This window comes from Andrena cerasifolii, chromosome 11 (assembly GCF_050908995.1).
Source record: "Andrena cerasifolii isolate SP2316 chromosome 11, iyAndCera1_principal, whole genome shotgun sequence".
NCBI classification, from domain to species: domain Eukaryota; kingdom Metazoa; phylum Arthropoda; class Insecta; order Hymenoptera; family Andrenidae; genus Andrena; species Andrena cerasifolii.
The window spans coordinates 2942392-2964994 of record NC_135128.1 but is presented as its reverse complement, the minus strand read 5'-3'; the positions used below and the strand labels follow the sequence as shown (position 1 = coordinate 2964994).

General features: G+C 40.6%; 2 protein-coding genes across 4 annotated transcripts; both read left to right on the top strand.

Annotated features, from left to right (window-relative positions):
• The first annotated feature begins 8631 nt into the window (after positions 1 to 8631).
• On the top strand, positions 8632 to 14703 carry LOC143374533 (uncharacterized). 3 transcript variants are annotated; one of them, XM_076822710.1, is made up of 6 exons: positions 8632 to 8789; positions 9221 to 9587; positions 9662 to 9955; positions 10275 to 10625; positions 13921 to 14133; positions 14220 to 14703. In XM_076822710.1, exons 2-6 carry the CDS (start codon positions 9273 to 9275, stop codon positions 14346 to 14348), a joined length of 1302 nt encoding a protein of 433 aa, XP_076678825.1. In that variant the 5' UTR covers positions 8632 to 8789; positions 9221 to 9272; the 3' UTR covers positions 14349 to 14703. The 3 variants fall into 3 exon arrangements, with proteins under 3 accessions (XP_076678825.1, XP_076678826.1, XP_076678827.1); XM_076822712.1 differs by lacking the exon at positions 8632 to 8789 and adding an exon at positions 9159 to 9201 and having other exon boundaries at positions 9272 to 9587; XM_076822711.1 differs by lacking the exon at positions 8632 to 8789 and having other exon boundaries at positions 9092 to 9587.
• An 883-nt stretch (positions 14704 to 15586) lies between these two features.
• On the top strand, positions 15587 to 17754 carry LOC143374475 (uncharacterized). Its single transcript, XM_076822628.1, has 2 exons — positions 15587 to 17538; positions 17625 to 17754. Exon 1 carries the CDS (start codon positions 16207 to 16209, stop codon positions 17356 to 17358), a length of 1152 nt encoding a protein of 383 aa, XP_076678743.1. The 5' UTR covers positions 15587 to 16206; the 3' UTR covers positions 17359 to 17538; positions 17625 to 17754.
• The last annotated feature ends 4849 nt before the right edge of the window (positions 17755 to 22603 follow it).

The following is a 22603-nucleotide window of genomic DNA, read 5'->3' as shown; positions in this document are numbered from 1 at the left end:
AGGGAAGCGTGTGTACCTTTAGTAAAGGGATCTAACCACAAATTTCTGATCGTAGTATTTCACGTTGAAATTCGGGTTTCAGAAAGCCGATCAGGAGCCAGTTAGTCTAAAATTAGCAATGAAGTTAGACGGATGTTGGAAAGACTAATAAATTGAGTGCAGAGTTAGGATCTGGTTTCCGTCAGTGTCAGGCTTCCTCGATACGTGTGTAAATCAATAACAGAGTGGCTAAAGCTGATGTAATCGAAAGAATGTAATCTTACACTCGACAGCCAATAAGAAACTGCGCTCAGCGTCGTCGAATCAAAAATGAATATAAAGACATTTCGATATTTTCAATTTCTGTGGAAGTATTAAACTTTCTGCACTGTATAAGATTTTTGGGGGCTGCAATAAAGTTCATAGAATAGGATAGATTCAGATTTATTTGTCATTGCCGCCAAAATTTGCATTATACAATTATGAATTTAATTATTTATTTAAACGGAAGCCCAATCCTGGAATATGTGGTCTTTAAGTTATTTTATTTGAAGCCATTGAACTCATTCTTTTTTTCTTTCAATAAAAGGAAATGTACAACCAAAATATAGCAGGTATCGCTAATATCGTGGCAGGTTCTGCGTTATGGACAAAAAAATATTATCCCGTTACCAATGGCTCCTAAAATTAGGGGTTATTTTATACAGCACGTATTGAAACACCTATAGTGTATACAATTTAAAATTCTGCGTTTCGTAATATTTACCAGATATTATTAAAAGGAAGGAATAGTCAAGGTTCCAACCTATGTAATTAGGATTAAAAGAAGGATTAAAATATGAACTTCTTCGAACAAGAATATCATAAGGTAAGTGCGGGTAATAAGGCCCACTTAAAGGGGGAGGCCTACCTAGAACGGACAAAACAACATGCTCCTTCTTTCTGAATTTTGTCTAGAAAAGCCGATAAACTTTTATTATTAAACATTAGTCTGTTGAAAAGAGTACATCTTACGGATATTTCAATATGTTTTGTGGTAAAAAGTATCGAAAGGTTTTTTGAGTTATAAGCGATGCTCGAGACGTACTTTTTTAAAGCGCTTTGCGGTGACAACCGTAGCTCGGTGCAGGATCATCCAAAATTGAAAATTCGATTTTTTTTTAGATAATATATGAAATTATCTAGGCGCTATCGGGCCCGATTTTGGAAAAATTATTTTGAGACAGAATGGCGGCTATGCACAGTTGAAGAATAGATATTTGGCAAAAACCGCTCGTTTTTCGAGGGTAAAAAAAATCTAGGCGACAAAAGGGAAAAGCTCCAGATAGCGCTTAAATTTTTAACCCTAAAATAAGCCTGAAAAAACTCGAGTAAATCGGTTCATTCATCTTTGAGTTATGTGTGTCACCGACTTTGAAAACATGATTTTGAGGAAAACGCGTTTAAAATTTTGGTCGCATTAACTTGACACTTTCGGGAATTATTTTCAAGATGTACGTCAAGAAAATATAAAAATCGAAAAATCGATTTTTCGAAAATTTCTAGGTAGGCCTCCCATCCCGCCTTAAGGATACATGACATTTAAAAAAAAATGATAGGTACATATTTTTGAGAACTCTTTATGTCAAAAAAATCTATGAACATTAAACTATGAACTATGGTGCCTGTTCTGAATAATATATGAAAACAACAAACACGAAAATTTGTAAGTTTTTGAAAACCTTATAAATAGGCCTTGTTTCGTGTAAAGCAGGTAATTAGATATTTATGGTGTACAATTCGGGCAAACAAGCCATCATCGTCCTGAGGTGTGAGCCCAACGCAATCCCCATGCACCCATGCGAGACACACGACACACTGACGCATATTACTTTTGAATTCAGTTCCGCATAATTTGCAAAACCAATTTCCTTGGGAGTTGGCATCCACGATTTCTCTGGAGGTGGGTGGAACGGGCTCCTGTCCATGGACTTTTGTTTTTTTTTTCTTTCGGTTGAAGTGACACGTGCTTTGGAATTGGAACTCTTCCCAATATTGTTCCCACTTAATATATTGGTGGGCCTTATTATCTGCATTGTCACTTCCTCGTTCTTGACGATATAATGTGAAACCTGCACTTTACAAAATCGTATATTTTGGAGACTACGTACAATGGGGGACTCCGCATACTGTGGGGAATGTGTACTTATACAAACCTGTAGTTGCACAGTAATTGGATGACGAGTACTCCCAATACAAATCCAGAAAAACAACATAATTTTTATAATTCGAGCAAGGAACGTTGAATGGGAACAGTTGTTGAATTTACAACCGGAAAATGCTATATCAACGGCGCGAGAACTCTTCGTATATAATAAAAGCAATACATAGCACTACCGGTATTGTAGATTGACCTACCGAGGAAAAATGGCGGCTGGGCCTTATTACCCGCAATTACCTTAGTTTAATAAGTGATATACCAAAACCTACATCAAACACAGAGAACAAATTCCCCAGGTAGATTGGCAATACCACCGCAAAGGTACGTAAAGTTTAATGTTAAAATTACTAACCTACATATAAAAATATCCATTTCGTGCACACTCTATCTCTGAATCGTCCAATGAAACAATTTAATGAAAATGCCTGAACCTATGCAATATCCTAAAGTCCTATAATTTCTTAAAAAAAAGTGCCTATTGTAAACGAAAAACAGTTGCCTATATCTACAAAAATGAAGCTGCAAATGAACGAAAAAGAATTGAGTACCTTAATCTGAGTACAGTTCACCTATCACTCGACACTTCACTATCAAATCGATCGAAGTGATTGAAAAGGATTTAACCATGCTCAGCGAAATAACATCTATGAACAACGATCATCTCGCGAATTAATTGCACTTGAGCGTGGATTTACCGCTGGATAATTGATTCATTAAAAGCATTCCGTTGCAAAGGGAGAACATACACGAAGTTGTTACGAGCTGCAGCTTCGTGTACCGCATACTGTACAGGTATCCCCATCTCAACTATTACATCGAGGATAAAGGCACTTGCTTGCTCGTGTAACGACAGTGTAGCCGTAAAAGATTATGGAACTTACAACCCCGCGCACTGAAACTGCATTTTCAACCAGCATTTCTGAAAGTTTCACCGCGATAGTTTAGAACAGTGCAAGTTAGTTATTACCCGAACTTCACCAGCTAAGCCATCGGGCTGATAATGTTGCTAGCATCGAGTTTAAACTGTTAACACGTCGACCACGTATCGTGCATTCGAAGTGCATTATTCGCGATAAGAACAGAGCCGCTATCATGGTTTCCACGTAGCTTAGTTTCGACCAAGCTGTCGTATCTGCCAGCGCTCTCTTTTTCCACTTTTCGGCCGGCCGAGATTAATTGGAAAAGTTGTTATCTGATGATTAAAACCCTTTTCCCTTCGACAATTTCTGCAGACGAGCGTAGGCCCCGGGGATTTAAATTTCACTTTCCATTGGCTGCTTGGGACAAATGAATAGGGTGCCCCTTATTTATACGTGCCGAAATTTTTTTTTGTACTTCTTTGCTTTCACCCCCTAAAACGGTTCCATTTGATTAAAAAATAGTCCCTGAAAAAAATTGTTGTAGTCGGACAACAGGAAAGGTTCCCGACCAGGCCATAAAGTTTAGAATTCATCAATAGTTTGGATTTGACGAATTTCTCAAAAATGGTAAGCCCTATCGAAATTTTGTTCAAATGATATTAAAAGAGCATTCAATTTCCTACAATTACTGTATATATAATTTTTTCGTGCTTCCAACCATTTTTTAGATAATAGCGTTTGAATATAGAGAATTCTGCACTTCGCGTGTCCCCCCGTACGGCGTGACGTATTGTCTATGCGCGCGTAGCGCTGACTTGTCTATATTCAAACGCTCTTATCTAAAAAATGGTTGGAGGCACGAAAAACTTATGTATACAGTAATTGTAGAAAATTGAATGCTCTTTTAATATTATTTCAACAAAATTTTGATAGGGTTTACCATTCTTGAGAAATTCTTCAAAATCAAACCATTGATGAATGCTAAACTTTAAGGCCTGGTCGGCACCCTTTCCTGTTGTCCGATTGCAATAATCTTTTTGAGGGACTACTTTTTAATGAAATGGAACCATATTAGGGGATGAGAGCAAAATAAATCGTAGGTAGAAAATAAGGGCCACCCTAATGAATACATGTTGATATATTAATTTTATTAATGATAAACTGAAATGCCTGTCCTACATTAAGGGGACCTTCCGGTCTAGGGCCCAAAAAAATAGGTGATATTTAGGAATTAATTAAAGGAAAACTACTGTATATAATTTAATGGGATTTTTTTGCATTGTATTAAGGATGTCTTAAGCTACAGAAATATATTTTTTGTTTTATAATTAATCATTGCAGACAGCACTGGGGAGTCGTTAAAGTCAAGGCATCAAAAAATTCATCCAAATCGGTGGGACCTGTATCTCCAAAAGCTATTATCCGATTCGACTGAAACTTTTTTTATTTTGAAGAATATACTTCTGGCTATGAGGGGGGCAGAGACAATTACAAAAAAGACATTTTTTTTAGAAAATAACGACACTTGAATTTTGAAATCACTTTTTCCCTATAGTTTTCATCCTTGCAACACCTTTGAAAATTATAAATGATCAATATTTTGTATTTTTTTCTGGTATCGCCCCTAGCCAGAAGTATATTCTTCAAAATAAAAAAGTTTCAGTCGAATCGGATAATAACTTTTGGAAATACAGGTCCCACCGTTTTGAGAACACAGTTTCGAGAAAAACGCGTTTAAAGTTTTACATGAATGCCGAGTGGTCGGGGGTTACCCATGCGTTTGCCGCTACTCAAATGCCTATAACTTCGGGAATTTTACGAATTTCAAAAAATCCTTTTAAACACGTATTCCTAAAAGCTTGGACATTCGAAAAATGAAATAAAAAAATCGACTTTCAGACCGGAACCTCCCCTTAACTTACTTACAGCTGAAAAATGCATCAAAGAATCTGTGTGATGGGAACTGAACGAGTTGGATAGAATACCTACCGAAAGGATTATTTTGGTGCAGGTGGCCACCACGTGCTGTATAATTACATAATCACCTACAATCGCACTAGAATCATCTTACCCTAGTAACACGCGTATTTATTCCTTCACGGCTAACCATCTACCTTTCACACACGAGAAAATTGCGTCCACTTTTGCGAATCGATAGCCTGCGGTAAGAAGCATTCAGCACAGCTGGGAATAAAGTCCGTGACAAACGGATGCCAGCACGACTCCCACAAGGATTTCTTTTTCGTTTGTTCGTAAAATTTTGCAATACGATGGAACGCGCGTATGTAACAAGCATACGAGCTGTCGTAGGCAGAGAATCGTGATCGTAACCTGAGAAATAACGCCACAAATCGACCTTCGTGCTGGAGTTAGTCTAACTCCTGTTTCAATCGGGTTTAGGAGAAACAACTGGCGTAAGTGCATAGGTGATCCCTGAAACGATAAACCTCTGAAGTGCATATAAGTAGCACGGTGAGCTTTACGTAACACCTCGCCACGACAGAATGGATATCCTTTGCGCAATTTTCTATAAATAAACTAGTCCATAGACAGACGATAATAACGAGACACCGCATTGCCCAAGACAGGAATAATAAATCCTGCCTTCTATTGGCAAATTTGCAACAATATGCTTGATTGCTCGGCTGTTTCTTACCCGTGTTTCACCGCGTACCACGGGTAATTTGTCGAATGGTCCCCGAGCGACACAGCACGCATAAATATGTCGCCTGGTTATTCGTAACGAGTAAATTAAAATTCTAGATTGGAAGGATTATATTGGAGATTTGGCCGTGGTGTACGCTTCGAATTCGGAATGTTTCTCTGCTTCCTGCCAGTGAACTTCGTAGGAACTTCTGAATGTAAAGTTTGAGTACAAGGTGTTCGAGAAGAGTAAGTAGGCGCATACTTAAGGGGCTACATACACCTGGGAAGCGAAAAAGTAGGACGGATTTGAAGATTTTTTTTTCGGTGGAGAAATATTTTTACCAGAGACACATTATATACATTTGAAAGGTCATACTTTTGTCTATAAAATGTGAAATTTTTCATTAAAAAATTCGGAGAAGAAGCTGCGTGGTGGCTGTTTCCGTGCAACGATTCGTTCAGAAAAGGCGTCTGCGGTAAGCAAATATGTTCGCTGTTTTTCATCCGACTCAAAAGAGGAAACATATTCTTAAAGTAGACAAAAAGATAGTCCTCATAGCGGATTTTCTTTTAATTTGTTGCAAAAGGGTGGCCATTTATACATAGAAATCGACTTTATGACTGAATATATATGCCTGCCCCTTTGCGACAAATTGAAAATAAAATTGACTCCGTGGATTAAGTAGATTTATAGTCTACTTTAAGAATAATGTTTCCTTTTTTTATTTAGATAGTTACCGCGGACGCCTTTTCTGGAAAAAAGCGTTGTACGGAAACAACTACCACGCAGCTTCTTCTCCGAATTTTTTAATGTAAAGTTCACATTTTACAGACAAAAGTGTGACCTTTCTAATGTATGTAATGTTTCTTTGATAAAAATATTTCTCCACCGAAAAGAAATTCTTCGAATCCGTCCTACTTTTTCACCCCCTAGGTGTAGGTATGTAGCCCCTTAACGGAATTATGAAATTCACGTAAAGGAGTATGAATTTATGAGTATGAATTTATGATTGCAACGAAAAAGTCCAATTAGTCAAAAGGAGTTTTTAATCTATCAGAGTTCTACTTTTCCATGTTCTTTAAACATTCGTTGTGAGCTGACCCATTAGTTGGTGCGTTAAACTCTCTAGGGGTATTTATTCACAGCTTAGGAAATCGAGTATCTCGAAAATTAATCATTTCGTACTAATGTCCATTTTTTATCTCTTTTCACGAATTGTATTCATTAGTTAAGTGCGAGCCTGTAGTCCTGAAAGTAAACATATTAAAATGTTTCTTAACCATTGTGTGCGAAATTTAGAGGTTAAGAAGTTCGATAAATCGAATTTCTCACTTCTGTTTTATCAAAATTTCTTCGACTTTTACGCTGATAATAATGCTACTGCGAAGATGGTACTAATGCAAATGTAATATCATGAACAATATTTATAAACTACAAATAAACAGCTCCGCAGAATGCCATTTTCAGCTCGTTCTTTATTGCAATAATAAAAACAGATTTTCTAAATATCAAATATGTATAGTCATAATTTCACAAGATACCTATAATTTCCTTATAAGTACAATATGTTCGATAGCGTATGTATACAAGGGCAATTTCTGTAGAATAAAATACCGAAAAAATGGTAAGATGCAGGAAATTTAAGTTCGTTTATAATCCATTTTCCTTTTGCAAACATTTATATTGTTCTTACATATTAAATACATATCTCCTGCATGTACGTTTATCTAAGTAGTGTTAGTATTTTGCCTATAAATATAAACATATTTTACATTAAAAACACTATATGTATAAAAGGGACTGTGCAACATATTCTGCATGTTGAAAAGGGCACTCTGTACCGCTATTTATTAGCAGTTTATGAATATTGTTCGTAATATTACATTCGCATTGGTATCATTTTCGCAGTAGCATTATAATCAGTGTAAAAGTCGAAGAAATTTTTTTAAATGAGAATTAAGAAATTCGAACCAGTCGATTATTACCAGAACGGCCACAAACCCTCGTGTTATAGATGGGAATTCTGTTTTTTGTAGCGTGTCTCTGGAGGAAGAAGTGGGGTTGACAAGTTTTGTGCTCGGAAGTGTGTACAAGAATTTACACGAATGAACCGTAAACGGGTGTTATATTCTTACATGGTAATATCATTGAACTATAGGATATCTGGAATACGAACACGGTGCGTAAAACCCTAGACAGGCCGGGACGAGAGAGATCATTTCATTGGATGGGTGTCTATGGGCGATATTCTCAGTCGTTGCTTATTCTTAAGACGATCCTTTATTATACACTATCCTGTAGTAAATTTGGCAGGTGTAAAAGAGTGTGTAAGAGTGAAACAACGTCACTAGCAATGTAACTATCTCTTTACAACAGGGCGGCCCGGCTCCTAATACCCACATTCCAGATATATATATATATAGTTCAATGGTTTCAGCTATCTTCGTAGGGGCCACTAGTGGCGTCATCTATGCCATGCCGCGGTAAGTTTATTGTAATATTGTCGTTTCCAATGACAATTTACAAATATTTAAAGCAGAATTCATGGGTTTTGAACAGTCCGACGAAGTATTAGAATTACATAATTACGAAGTATTAGAAACACATAAAAGTGTGCAGGGTTTAAGACTATATTCTGAATTTTCTGATAAAATTATTGTATACACAAGTGGCTGGATAGTTGTGAAAAAAGACGTTCACAATGGATTAATGTTTTGTACGAGACGACCCTAAGACAATGCATCGCCTAATTATAGTCAACAATCGTACAATCCGCGCATGCGTGGCGTATTCCCCTTCCACTACGAGTAGGAATTCCATACCAGGCCTGTATATATATGTAAAGCAGCCATGAAATCTGCCGGTCGCCAGAAGAACTAGGACGAAAAAGTCACACATTCTGGACAGGAGTCGGAATACCTGTCTATTACACCGTGACCATGAAGTAACTTCATGGTCTAGCCATGTCCAGACACATCCATGCACATCCAGCAGGCAGCAACAGTGAATGATTGGAGTGTAGCGCCATCATCATTCGCACAATCAGGAAATGGATGAACTGTCATTACTGGTCAACTTCTGGTTAACTGTTTATAGGGTATAGGTAAGTCTAAATTCCAACCGAAAGAAGGACGAACAGTATTATTTCAGACACACAAATCGGTTTCTTTCTTTAATAATTGCAAAGCGTAGATGGGCGTAGGCTTAATTCTATTAGCGGAGATGCTACATGCTTGTTGCAATGCACTGATTTATGGCATAAATTTTTAAACGTATTATGTAAATTCTTTTTATTTGACAGCAACTCGATCTCTTAACTATTGATCTGATGCCATTTGTATGAGATTCAAATCTTTCCTTGCGTAAATTGAAACAAATAGTAACAGATGTATTTTTATTTTTCTCATTTATGTATACTTATGTTTGTGTAGAAAACACGATACAGGGATACCATAAATTAGTCATTATCAATAGCGTCAAATTTTAAATGAAGTAATTGTTACATTAAAATTACAGTAAATGTTTATCTTGCAGAGTCATCGGACACAGAGATTAAACTGAGATTAACTTGAATTAATTTTCAAGCATGGACTCGAATAAAAAAAAAGAGTTTTCCCTAGTACGACAAGGTTTAGAGATGTCATTAGATATTAACACTAAAATGTCTATTGAAGCTGAAACTCATTTACAAAGTCTTGGTTTTTTCATGAATAATGGGAAAGCCAGATTCATATTAGATGATAATACACCTATATATTCAGATGCAGCGCTGACAAACTTTAGTGTTGTTGATACAAATGATACTCTGTCATTTGTGGTACTAGGTAAAGATTCATTGGATTCCATTAAAGCATCTTCGCTTGCATCGTATGCTCATATTCAACAAAAAAGCATGTCTCTTGTACGTATCTCTTATCTGCTTGAAAGTTAATGTACTGATTAGATTATGAAATAAAAATTGGACTTTCACTGTAGGACTACAATTCTATGATAGCATCATTGGGTTCAGCGGAAATAGAGCAGAAGTTGAATGAATTATTACACGAAAATGCAAACCTGAAGGAAACATTGAAACAGAACAATATAGCTATGAAACAACAATTTAACACCCTAGCCAGCTGGCAAGAACAGATCATGAGCATACATGAGAATCATAAGAAAAAGGTTCTTGAAACCAGCGATTTGATAAACTACCTTAAAAAGGAAAACACAGAATTAAAAATCAAACTTTCCACTAAGCACCCCAATGATACGAAAATCGAATACGAGGTGTGTGAATATTAAGTCAAACACAGTGTTTCTCAACCGGCGGTGCTACATTTAGTCACATTTTTTCTGATGCAAATAAACGGAGATGTAAAATCAAACATTAAAAATAAACCGCTTGAACCTGTTTTGTCGTAAAATTCGTGCTGTTTACAAACATGGTAAAAAGCATGAATACGAAACCGTAACGAGTTAGTAACGTGCACCAATTGAATTGTATTAACGGATGCGACGGCTGAGTGCCGTTGGCCGATCGCAAGCGGTTAATTTTTGTTTATTTTATTACTATCACTGTCTTATTAATTGTATTGATTTTGTACAGACTCTCAGTATGAGTGCGGAGAATGAAGAAGGCACATATGGTCCAGTAACTGAGCTTCGAGAAAAATTATCTTCATTAACGAACGAGTTAAATACTTCCGAAATGAACTGTAAAAAATTATCTTCTGAAGTTCAGAAACTGCGCCGCATGTCGAACTTAATGATCTCCCAGTTACAACAAGCCACATCTACGATACAAGAACAAAGGCTCAATATAAATCAACTAGAAACGCAGTCTGTGCTGTCAAAGTTCTATGATTCGAATAGTTGCGCGGAATGTGAAAAGTGTTTGACAAAAGATAAGGAAATTGATTCCCTGAAGGAATCTATCGTACTTGAACAAAAATTACATGTAAGTGTTTTAATAAGTGTATAGAAAGCTGTGTGCCAGTCAAGTATTCAACTGTATACATATTTGTAAGCAACTACCCCTGGATAATTCTGCTTTAAAAGTTCAATAAATCCCCCAAAATCCCGCCAGTAGCGTCAAGAAACAATACAGTGGTATAACGAAGAGGTACAAGAATTAACGACTTCCTTTGATAAGCAAGTCAATCATTGTACCAATATAAAAAAATATTTGAAAAGCTAGTTATGCATAAAAAGGGAGCCACAACACCAATTTTGTGGAAATTCAGACATGCTATAGAGGGCATAATCCCGAGTAATATGCACTTTGTCCCAACCGTGGGACAATCGTGGTTCAAGAGTTATGATAAAAAGAGGGTGGCATTACAAGTGGTTTCTTGTATTGACCTCACCTCGGGTACTGATTCATTGTTTACATTGTTTATTAAAAAATGAACTGAGGTATCAGTATAGGTTTGGGGATACATACAGTTACCTGTGGATCCCCCGTGGGGCCTCCCGTCACTCGAATATAGCACCAAATCTCAATACCGACACCTCGTGATATATACTAGAATATCACGTCTATAATATTTGTAACATAGTGAGCTCATCAGTATTAATACCGAATCTAGTAAGGATACATCTTACAAAATCTACATTCAGGTTGTCCTAGAACTTAGTGACTTCCTGGAACATGCAATATGCTGATATAGGAAGACATCGAAAAGTCCTCTACCGTTTTGGGATCCGAGGCTTTGTTCTCGAGATATTAACAGTTGAATATTAGGGGTCAAACTTCCGGACCGCGCAGTTTAAAGCCGAAACAGCTGAGTGCGAGCAAAGATCCCCAGCACGCACACGCACGAGGCACGCGTATGGCTGTGAACCTGTATCTATACGCGCCACCTGCGAGGCGTCCAGCATACGCTACTGCATGCTCAGCTGAGTTGGCTTTAAACTGTGCGGCCCGTAAGTTCGCCCGCTAATATTCAACTGTTAATATCTCGAGAACGAAGCCTAAGATCCCAAAACAGAAAAAGACTTTTCGATGTGTTTTTGCACCAGCATATTGCATGTTCCGGGAAGTCCCTAAAGTTAGAGTCACCCTATATATACAGAAAGGACAATATTAAGTTCCAGAGGGGGTTACTGACCTACAAGCGTACAGCAATTGCTATACACCATTGAAAAGATCTTGCCAAGACGAATCGATTGATATCATATTTAAATTCGAAATCAGACGGGATCACCTCGAAAAATAGCCTCAAAGTTCGAGATTTTGCGGTTTTGGACAAAAGAAACCGGTAGTAAAATTCTATCCGGCCCGAGAGACCTCGGGTAGGCACCTGAGGAAAAACCGAGGGATGTAAACCCTTTGGAACTTAACATTGTCTTTTAATCCTTCATAATTCTGAAACCACGATCGCCCCATGCTTCAGACAAAGTATATATTACTCAGGATCCTCTCTCTACAACATATCTGAAAGTCAACAAAATTAGAGTTGCGGCCCCCTTTCATGCATACTTACACTTGAAACAACTTACAGACATACATATTAGAAGGTGATATAGCATTGAACAAATCCTGTAAAAATGAGGAAGAACTGGTTTACAGTTAAATATCCGAAAGCACGGATTTATGTAAAGCAGGGATGTCCAAGAGACGTGTCCTGGGGCAGTCGTTTGCGCCCAGGGACGGGCCCGCCCCCTCCCAGCAGCAATGCCAGGGAATAGTTCACCGGAGTGTCTCCGTAGTGGAAGGGGAACACGCCACGCATGCGCGTCATGACGCCGTGACGTCGAACCAATCGACGCCAAGATAGGTGTTGGCTCCAAACCAATCGACGCCAAGATAGGTGTTGGCTCCAAACCAATCGACGCCAAGGTTGACTCCCCCTCCACTCCGGAGACACTCCGGTGAATTATTCCCTGGCATAGCTGCTTCCCAATCCCCACATCTCGGTAAATGATCTCGTGGTGGGGAACTCTACTTCCGAAACCGTATGTCCGTTACAACTACCCGCATACTCCCGATAGATCTACAAGACCCAACGAAAACGTATAATATAAGTCTGTGTATTGCACACACACAAACCGTTGTCGAACTCGCTTGACCTTGACCGCGGCCGAGGTTGCTGACGGGGTACACATGGTCGTCTGCCAAAGCGATAGTTAGGCATGCCTAGTCTACACTCTCATGTAAGGTCCCAACCTGACTGACTACATCCGGCCTATCCAACTTTCGCGGGCGCTGACTGCGTCACGAGCTCGAATGCTTTGAAGGTCAAGCAAGTTCGACAACGGAATGGGGAGCAGCTGGAGTAATGGTTGCAGAACGTGTGTGTGCGTGCGTGCGTACGTGCGTGCGTGCGTGCGTGTGTGTGTAATACACAGTTGTAACAAACCCACGGTAATCTACATTAACAGTGTACCCCTCTACGAGACCTTTTACCGAGAAGTGGGGACTGAGAACGGACGAGCGCATCCGTAGGCGCAAACGACTGCTCCACAGCGCGTCTCTTGAGCATCCCTGTTATAGAGGTACGCGATTCGTCTAGAAACTTCGATACGACACGCGTAAACAGAACCAGTACCTGGGACCGCGACCAACTGACGGTTTCGTGAAGAATCGAGAACCACACATTCCCGAAATCGGACAGAACATAAATACGACCACCAGGCACGCTTACAAGACAGTACATAGTAGTTTTCTTGTCACCACACGAATCGCTTACGTTACCAGCCGTTGCCGCGAAATTACAAGGCAGCAAATCGCCCTTAACCCTTAGTATCGTGATTTTCTTATCATGCTCAGAAAAATTCTTATCGGTTTATGCACACTTTAGCATTTACGCACTCTTTACCAGCAAAATAACATTTACCAGGTACTTTCAGTGGTCCTCGCGAAACTAAGAGTTGTAATCAACAATACGAGACAGTGATCACAGTAGAAAGATACTTGTTACATATGGTAATAGTAAAGTAACGATTTAAAGTTCATGAAAAAGACACCAAATGGCGAGCACGATTTTTTCAATTCATGTAACACTATGATACTAAGGGTTAACAATTAAGCGTAGCAGTTAATCTTAAATTTGAGCTGGTGAGTATAGTGTATAAGGTAGTGTAATAAATAGTTTAATAAGAAACGAAGTATTTACTTCGCTCGGCTAACTAATCCCTACAAGAGTATACAGAAGAAAGAATTTAATATAACAGAGCTACAAAGATACCTAGAATGTAAGTAGGAGTTAGTAAATAAAACTTGTTGCCTGATACTGGTATTTCTAATACAGACGAACAATATCACATTATTACGGATGCAGTTAAACCTACATGAAGAAGATTTAAAGCAGGAAAGGAAGATGAAAGAATCATTGCTGGGAGAAAAGGAGAAACTGAATAATGATTTGCAGAAACAAACAGCGTTCAATCAACAATTGCAGAAAAAAATGACTCGGTTGATTGCTGAATATTTTACTCATGGTTTGGCCGTATCTGAAGCTGAAGTAAGTTCTTATACTGCCAGCATGATGTACAAACATGAAACCCAATTATTGAGCATTAACATTTATCATAAAAATCGAATTTTCAGGCCACGGTAGCGGACTTAAAACCTCCCCTGATGTCCACCTTTTTGTATTCAAACTGTGATCTTAACTTTAGAAGTATACTTATCGACATTATTCTTTGCCGAATATATAATTATGTATACAATAATTGAAAAATAAGTGCCCAAGAAAAAACATATACAATCTTGTTAAAAAATCATGTAAGAACTAAATAAGACTGAAAAAACAATTTGAATACATGAAATTTACATACATCTTCAGGAAACTCAACGAGGGTTAATTTATTGTGACACATTTTTTTGACGATAAAGTTTGTCGCTTTGAATAGTCATTTGTTTACTATACTGAATTCCATCTAAAGAGTAGACTCGTTCCGCGCAGGGATATAAGTGCTGTTGATTGGTAGGAAATCGGCAAAGAAAGCGCTACGACCAATCGCATGCATCAAATCTGTGGGAACTGCGCAGATGGGTCGCAAATCGGTGGAGCAGTAGGTCTACTCTTAGGTGGAATGCTATATAATTCTTAAATTTGAAAAAATGTGGCATCTATTTGTGGCGGATGTCCAATTACAGGAATGAGCATCATTTTAAGAACTTAACAAAAACACGACTATTCAGCTTTAGGATAAATTATATTCTCAATAAAATAATTGCACTACAAACATTAATTATATAAATTATAAACTTGCGCGCGAGCCAACATACAGGCAGATAACATACCACACAAACCTCTAGAAACCAGGGTTTAGTGCTCTAGCCTTACTGATGAGTCCACTGGCGAGCCCGGGACGAAACGCTCTTCTTTCCTTCTTTGAAGGTGGTGACCCTTTCTTTTCCGTGGCGTCCCACTATTATAGACGGTCAGGTAAAGGCTGCCGTTCCAATGAGTGGCTGGTGACTGCGGCTGGCGACTGCGCCACTAGTGCAAGGGAGAAACAGATACATTCTTCTCTCTTGCACTAGTGGCGCAGTCGCCAGCCGCCCATTGGAATGACAGGCTGTCATTGACAGCCTTAAGTCAGATCACTACAATTTTTTGTGGCGGCTTCGTAGCGGCATGACCGACGCTCCACCAGAGGGCCACGAAACCCTCGAGCTTCCTCGCCAGTTTTCGCTCGCCCTCTCGACCGTATATATACCCGTTCCGTCCTAGTTCTGACATCCCAGCGTCTAAGGCAGGTTCCGCCAGGTAAGCCTTTACCGACGAGGAGGATAGCCAGCCTCACTGACGAGGCCCCAGCTAGTAGACTCGACCTCTCGCAATATCTCTCCGTGACCACAATCAGGATGTTGTTAACCTCGTTTCCTAGACTAAACTCAACCCTACGCATAAGCTTAGTGTTAAGGATTATAACCTCGTGCGTCGGGACTGACCGAACGCAGTATAAGGCGGCGGTACCGCGATTCTGGTTGAAAAATGTGTTTCCCTATTGAGGAGGTCTATACTCCTCCAAGTCATTTTAGAAGGAACCTGCCGACCGACGAGTTTAGACCGGTTCTGCGCATGTTGGCGCCCATTGGCTATGCCACCACCAATGGTCTTTCGGCTGCGCGTCCGTTCTGCGCCGAAAGCATTGACGTGGCGCCACTTTCGTATATACCGCGTGTTTCGACTTTTTGTCGGATTTGATTGTCTCTTTTTTATTGCAAATGTCGGTTCAAGAAGATGTGACAAAAAATGTGCGACAGATACAATATTACGCAAAATGGAATCAACTTCGCGGTTCCCCATCCAAAAAAATAAAAAAGGAAAGGTAAGCAACTGAAATATTATAAGTAACTGAAATATTATATGTAACTGAAGTATTATATGTAACTGAAGTATTATAAGCAACTGAAGTATTATAAGCAACTGAAATATTATAAGGATAAATATGAACCTGAAAGGCTTGAAAAATGTATACTTTAATTTAATGGGAAACGTTTCTCTTACAGATAGTTCACTCTGGACAAAGAAAGAAAGATTATTATCAATATTTACAATGACAAGAAAGCTCAATTTCCGGAGATGAAATACAAAGAAATAATAAAATTAGTGGGAAATACTTGCGGTGTGGGATATCGTACCGTCGTCGAAACTTTAAAAGAATTTAAAACGACGGGGACCGTGACTTCACCTTCGAAGAAACGGGTAAGGCCCGATATAATGCAGAAGATGTCGGAAGACGAAATTGGAGCAATAAGGAAGCATGTGCACGCCTTTTGGGAACGAAGAGAACTACCGACAGTTCCGAGAGTTTTGGCGGCGATCCAAAGAGACGAAAATTTACCAATTTTATCGCAGAGTACGTTACAACGCCTCTTGAAGAAAATGAACTTCAAGTACGTACAAAGACAACGCAATAGTGCCCTTATCGAGCGGGAAGATATAATTCGTTGGCGCCGAACGTTCATTACAAAAATTCGAGAATTCAGAGCAGCGGGAAGGCCCATTTATTATTTGGACGAGACATGGGTAAATGCAGGCGACACACAGCAGCGAGTGTGGGTGGACAACACCATAGCTTCGGCATCGAACGCCAGGGAAAGGGGCCCATCTACTCCAACTGCGAAGGGAAAACGCCTCATCGTACTCCATATTGGATCGGAGGATGGTTTTGTCGAAAATGGCTTGCTGTGTTTTGAATCGAAGACCAAGAGCGCTGATTACCACGACGAGATGAATGCGGCACACTTTTTCGAGTGGTTTAAGCACATTGTACCATATTTAAAACCAAACGCCGTTATTGTGATGGATAACGCGCCGTACCACTCTGCGAAACAGGAGCGCTGTCCCGTAACGAGCTGGAAGAAAACGCAGATAAGAGAGTGGCTTACCAGCAAGGGAATACGAATGCCAGATAACGCACTGAAGTGGCAGTTATTGGACGAGGTTCGCAGAATTAAGCCCAATTACGATAAATATGTGATCGATGAATTCGCAAAGACAACGGGGAGAACTATTCTCCGACTACCGCCTTACCATTGCGACTTGAATCCAATTGAGCTCGCGTGGGCGGTAGTAAAAGGCCACGTAAAAGCCAATAACAAGACATTCCACCTTGCCGATGTAAAGCGGCTACTAGTACAAGGAGTGGAAAAAGCAACACCCGAAATGTGGGCAAATTTATCCGCCACACGACAAAGGTGGAAGATAAATTATATGACCTGGACCAAGTAATCGACGATATGCAGGATAACGCGTATGATTCTTCATTCGATGAAGACGACCCAGGCCACGACGAAGGTGCACATTCAGAATTCGAGGCAGATCCGTATTTGGAATCGGAACGTGAACCGAATTTGGAATTGGAGTCGGATTCAGATTGAAACATCAAGGGAGAAACTGCTCATTAGTCCGGTAAGCTGCATTTCATGGGAACAATCTAATCTTTCAATCTATCTTTCTTATGTACATATATTTATGTACTTCTGTACTTCTTTCAGAAACTTTTTTGAGGAAGGACCACTCAGAGTTCCTCTCGGAACTGTCGGTAGTTCTCTTCGTTCCGAAAAGGCGTGCACATGCTTCCTTATTGCTCCAATTTCGTCTTCCGACATCTTCTGCATTATATCGGGCCTTACCCGTTTCTTCGAAGGTGAAGTCACGGTCCCCATCGTTTTAAATTCTTTTAAAGTGTCGACGACGTTACGATATCTCACACCGCAAGTATTTCCCACTAATTTTATCATTTCTTTGTACTTCATCCCCGGAAATTGAGCTTTCTTGTCATTGTAAATATTGATAATAATCTTTCTTTGTCCAGAGTTTTATAAAAAATATACCAATGTTTTATAAATGTATATATGTTTTATAAATTGTTTTATAAATATTTTATAAATTGTGTAAAATAAAATTTATTTTTATATGTCATACTTTGTTGTTATATTTCATAATATTAATACTGTAAACATTTCAGTATAATTCGCCTAATAAATAAATTTGTAATATTGCACGAATTTAGTAGAATTCACGTTTTATTTGGTTACCCGGTGTATGAAAGAGAATCGGAACGATGCAAGGAGAGAGGGAAGCCTGGGTGGTAAAGTGGGGGAACAGAGACCTCGCGACAGTCGAAGAGCTCATTCTACATGCGCGAAATGGGTTCCTTCTAAAATGACTTGGAGTATACCTCTCCTGTCTGTCCCACAGAACGAAATAATTGAACACATAATAATCAAGGCCCCCACCAGCAATAATAACACGTTTGTACTAGCTAGCGTATATGCCAGAAGCGACGACTCCAGGTGCCTCTTCATGGACGAGCTTGACAAACTATTTCGAGGCCTTAATCTGGATCGTAACGATACTTTTTACGTGGTTGCGGGAGACCTCAATGCCAGACTGAAGGCGTGGGTGAGGTGACCGCGCGAACAATCAGAGAGGACACCTGCATCGCAGGGAATTGGCCCATGGCTGAGAATTTAAATTAAATATAATACCGCCCACGTTCCCTACATTCAAGCTGGCACATACGTTCCTGGACGTCTGCCCAGCTGACGCCAGGTTGACTCACGTGGATGGCATCGGCGGGAAGGCCCGGACCGCCCTTTACGAGTGATCATGTCGCCATATTGCTCTCTTTCGAGATCCGCAATGATAGCCGCTATAATATCAAATCCACCAACTGGACAAAATTTTCCCGGCAGCTAGCGAGTGTCTACCTCGATAAGATCGCGTTGGACAGGAACTTGTCCACTGTCGAAATTGAGGACCACTTCCAACTAATCATCAATGCTATCTAATCTACCGTTCCGTGCCCAAATTTACCACAATAGCTACACCCATAGATACCTCAACCACAACATCATAAAAATGCAAAAGCGCAAGAAAACAGTTGTTGCGTTACTACACGGTCTTAATATCTCTGACCCACATGCCAGACTCCGCCTCACCCAAGAAGCTAAAGTGTTACTCTTAGGGTAATAACTTCTTCTCTGCAGCGTGAATTTAAAAATGCCATAGAGTCCTACTGGGCTAATGTAATAAAAAAGATTTATTTCCGCTGCCTCGACAAGTTTTTCTCCAAAATAAATTCCATTTTCCGATCTAAGGGATGCCTGGGCATTGACGAGCTACATGTACGCCGGGACCTCACTAATGCGTGTCTGGTGGATGACTCCTTCGTCTTCACCGCCCCTGCTGACAAACTCAGAATAATGGGATCTTTTTACGAATCCATCAACTCCCTCCGATACTTAAATTCTAACACGCGACTGAAAGAACTAGTTTCCACCTCAGTGGGGTCGCTCGTGCAGGACTTTACTGATCGGAGGGCCCGCGGCGCCACCATCACTACCTTTAGTGCCCAAAATTCGGCCATCGACCCGGCCCCTGTGAACGGTCCTCTGCAACCCTTCTGCAGCCCCCCAGCGGTGGCTTTAATACTCAGGGGGTTACTGAATAAAACGTCTAGTGGGTTCGACGACATTCCGTCGATAGTTCTCAAGCACTTCCCCGTACGGATAACAATTAATCTGACCATTGTGTTCAACAACGCTATCAACCACAGTTTCTTTCCCACCCTTTGAAAAAATGCGAAAGTGTTGCCCATCTTGAAGAAGGGCAAAAACCCCACTGACCCGTCCAGTTACCGGCCCATTAGCTTCACGCCCAGCTTGAGCAAAGTCTATGAGGCGATCATTAAGAATAAATTAGTGTCTTTTTGCAACGACAATAAAATCATCTCGGACCACCAATTCCGGTTTCGGCACCGTCACTCTACGACGTGAGTTCGAAGGTGGAGACCAGCCAGCTGGTCGGGGCGGCCTTCCTAGACATCGAGAAGGCATTCAAATCCATATGGCTGAATCTGATCTACCGCCTACAGAGAAAGGCTTTCCCTCACTGGCTTGTCGCTCTTGTTTGGGACATGATCACTGACAGGGCTTTTACACCTGGGACGGCGCGTTGCTCCCCCACTCCGAGTTTTTCATTTCCGAGGGTCTACAGCAGGGCACTGTAAACTCCCCATACTATTCAGCGTATTTCTTAGTGACCTCCTGAGCCTTTTCGGGTTCAACGAGCGGGGGAATGCGAGCCTCCTGGCCTTCGCCGACGACGTTGCCATCTACGTGGCCCACAACCGGGTGGAGTGTCTACAGAATAAACTCGATACGCTGGTCGACAACGTTAACAGATATTACAGCGCCTGGAATCTCAGGCTCAAACCGCAGAAATGCGAAACCATTTTATTTCGTAAACCGGTGGCTAGCCTGTCCTCTAAACCAAAGCAGGTGCAAAACACTTTCAAATTTCAGCTACCATACCCGGCACTTATAATAAGGAGCTCATCCCACACCGTAAAGTGGTTAAATACCTAGGCATGCACCTCGACTATCTACTCCGGGGAAACATATATATCGACCTACAACTAGAGAAGGCTTAGAGGGCCTTCAGGGCAAATAGCAGATTGTTTTACAACAAGCATCTCACCGATAGAGCTGAGATAATTCTTTATATGTAACGCCCCGTTTATATGTAACGCCCCGTCGTGATCTATGCGGCTCCAGTGCTCTGGAACCACAATCATACCACCGCCGAAAAAATTAGGTTCTTAGAGCGTAAGGCCTTACGGTCCTGCCTGTGCCTGTACCGTACCCAGGTCTCCGTTTGGTAGGACTACGTAGATAATCGTACCCTTTATCATAATCGTACCCTTTATCATAGAGCCAACATCATAGAACCTAGAATAGATGCTTACATGCTTAGACTTACCCGGGACTATTTAGTACCCTCCCCACAATAGAAAATGACTAAATAAAACCCCTGGCTTCCCAAGACCGAATGGTGTCCCAGAGGCAACTACTGATGGGCGACACCTCGCCTCAAGCATTATTCACTTTATGTAACAGCGCGGGTATGATTCAGGATGCCTGTAACGTGCCAGATATCTACCACTGGCGCCGCAACAAGGCAAACAAAAGACAGGCGATCTCATACCCCGATTTCCTAGTCAACTGCTCTAAATCTAAATTTTCAACCGCTCTCCCCAAGAGGAATTGCGATGATTTCCACCGGCTCAATTTCGAGAAGTATTGGTGGCTGTCTGTTGACAGCGCTCACATGCGGGACCTCCAGGAACGCAGATTAATCCTCCTGTGTGGTCGCCCACAATGATGCACAGAGTCTGATGCTGGGCGCTGTAGTGTCAGCGCACCAAAAAGACCGTGCTGGTGGGACCTTATTTAGTCATTACTCTTTAACCGTGCTGTGTGTTCCGGCCCCTTAATTATTAACTGGCCGGACTTGAGCGCAAGCTCCCATTACACCTCTCGTATATGATACTCCAATACGGGCTCTTCTAGATGGCGGGCAACTCTAGATGGTGCTCTTCTACGTGTCGTTGCTACATCACCCCCCACTCCGACTGTGATACGTACACGCTGTAACGTCGACGGGTCCACGAGTCCACCCGGGACCCCTCGCCCTTTTGTAAATACTTCTCCCTTCATACTCTTATTTATTACGTATAGTTTTTAAGCCCCTATCTCTCACAGTACCCAGATCGATCCAGGGGTTTTCCCCATTACTTTTAGTAAGGTTTTTTCTCCCCTATGCTAAGTCCCTTACTGTGGAGCCACTGACCTACAACTACTAGTTCAGAAGTTAGTCATAAGGTTCGTAAACTTAGATACCTCATATCACCTTAACGACAAGCAGTGAATTCTCGTCGCATACGAGCAAGCTGCATTCAGCGGAGATGTTTAGGAAGCCGCTGGTCTGCGTGCTTTGCGGCCCCTTCTGTCCTAACCCAGACCTCTTCTTTTTAACCGATTGGCCTTTTTTAAAATATATTTTTGCGGCCTTGACTGTATTCACCTCCACTGTATTACCATGTGCAATAAACACATTTCCAAAAAAAAAAGAAAACAGTCTTACCGATGAGTTCTCTGGCGGATCCAGGACGAAACGCCCTTTCCATTTTCTTCTTCTTCCGGCAACCCTATCCTATCAGCGGTTGTCTACAATTTTGTGGCGGAACCAAGCGGGTTATACAGGTTATAGCGTCAGAGGTAAAATGTGAACAAAATAAGTACAATACAGAATTCCTCCTGTGTCTCGCCTAACGTAGAAAACAACAATTTAAGGAAAGCCTACGACGTGTTGCAAGAATGTTTTCAGACACTCGTTGTCATTTCCGTTTTTATGTAGAGGGAGCTGCCCTTCCGGTGTACACACGGCTCAAACGATTGTGGCCGATCGAGATTCGATTGTGGGATAGTTTACCATGGTTAGCCTTGTGTGCACGACATACTTTAATTAATTTAATATATTAAATATTACATATATTTACTTACGAGTAATAGGAAGCCGATTTATCTCGGTTACCGCACAACACGCAATATAAATATGGCATTCTTTAATTTCAACTCGATACATGTAACCGTTTTTCAAAAGGTAAGTACGAGCGTAAACAACGATA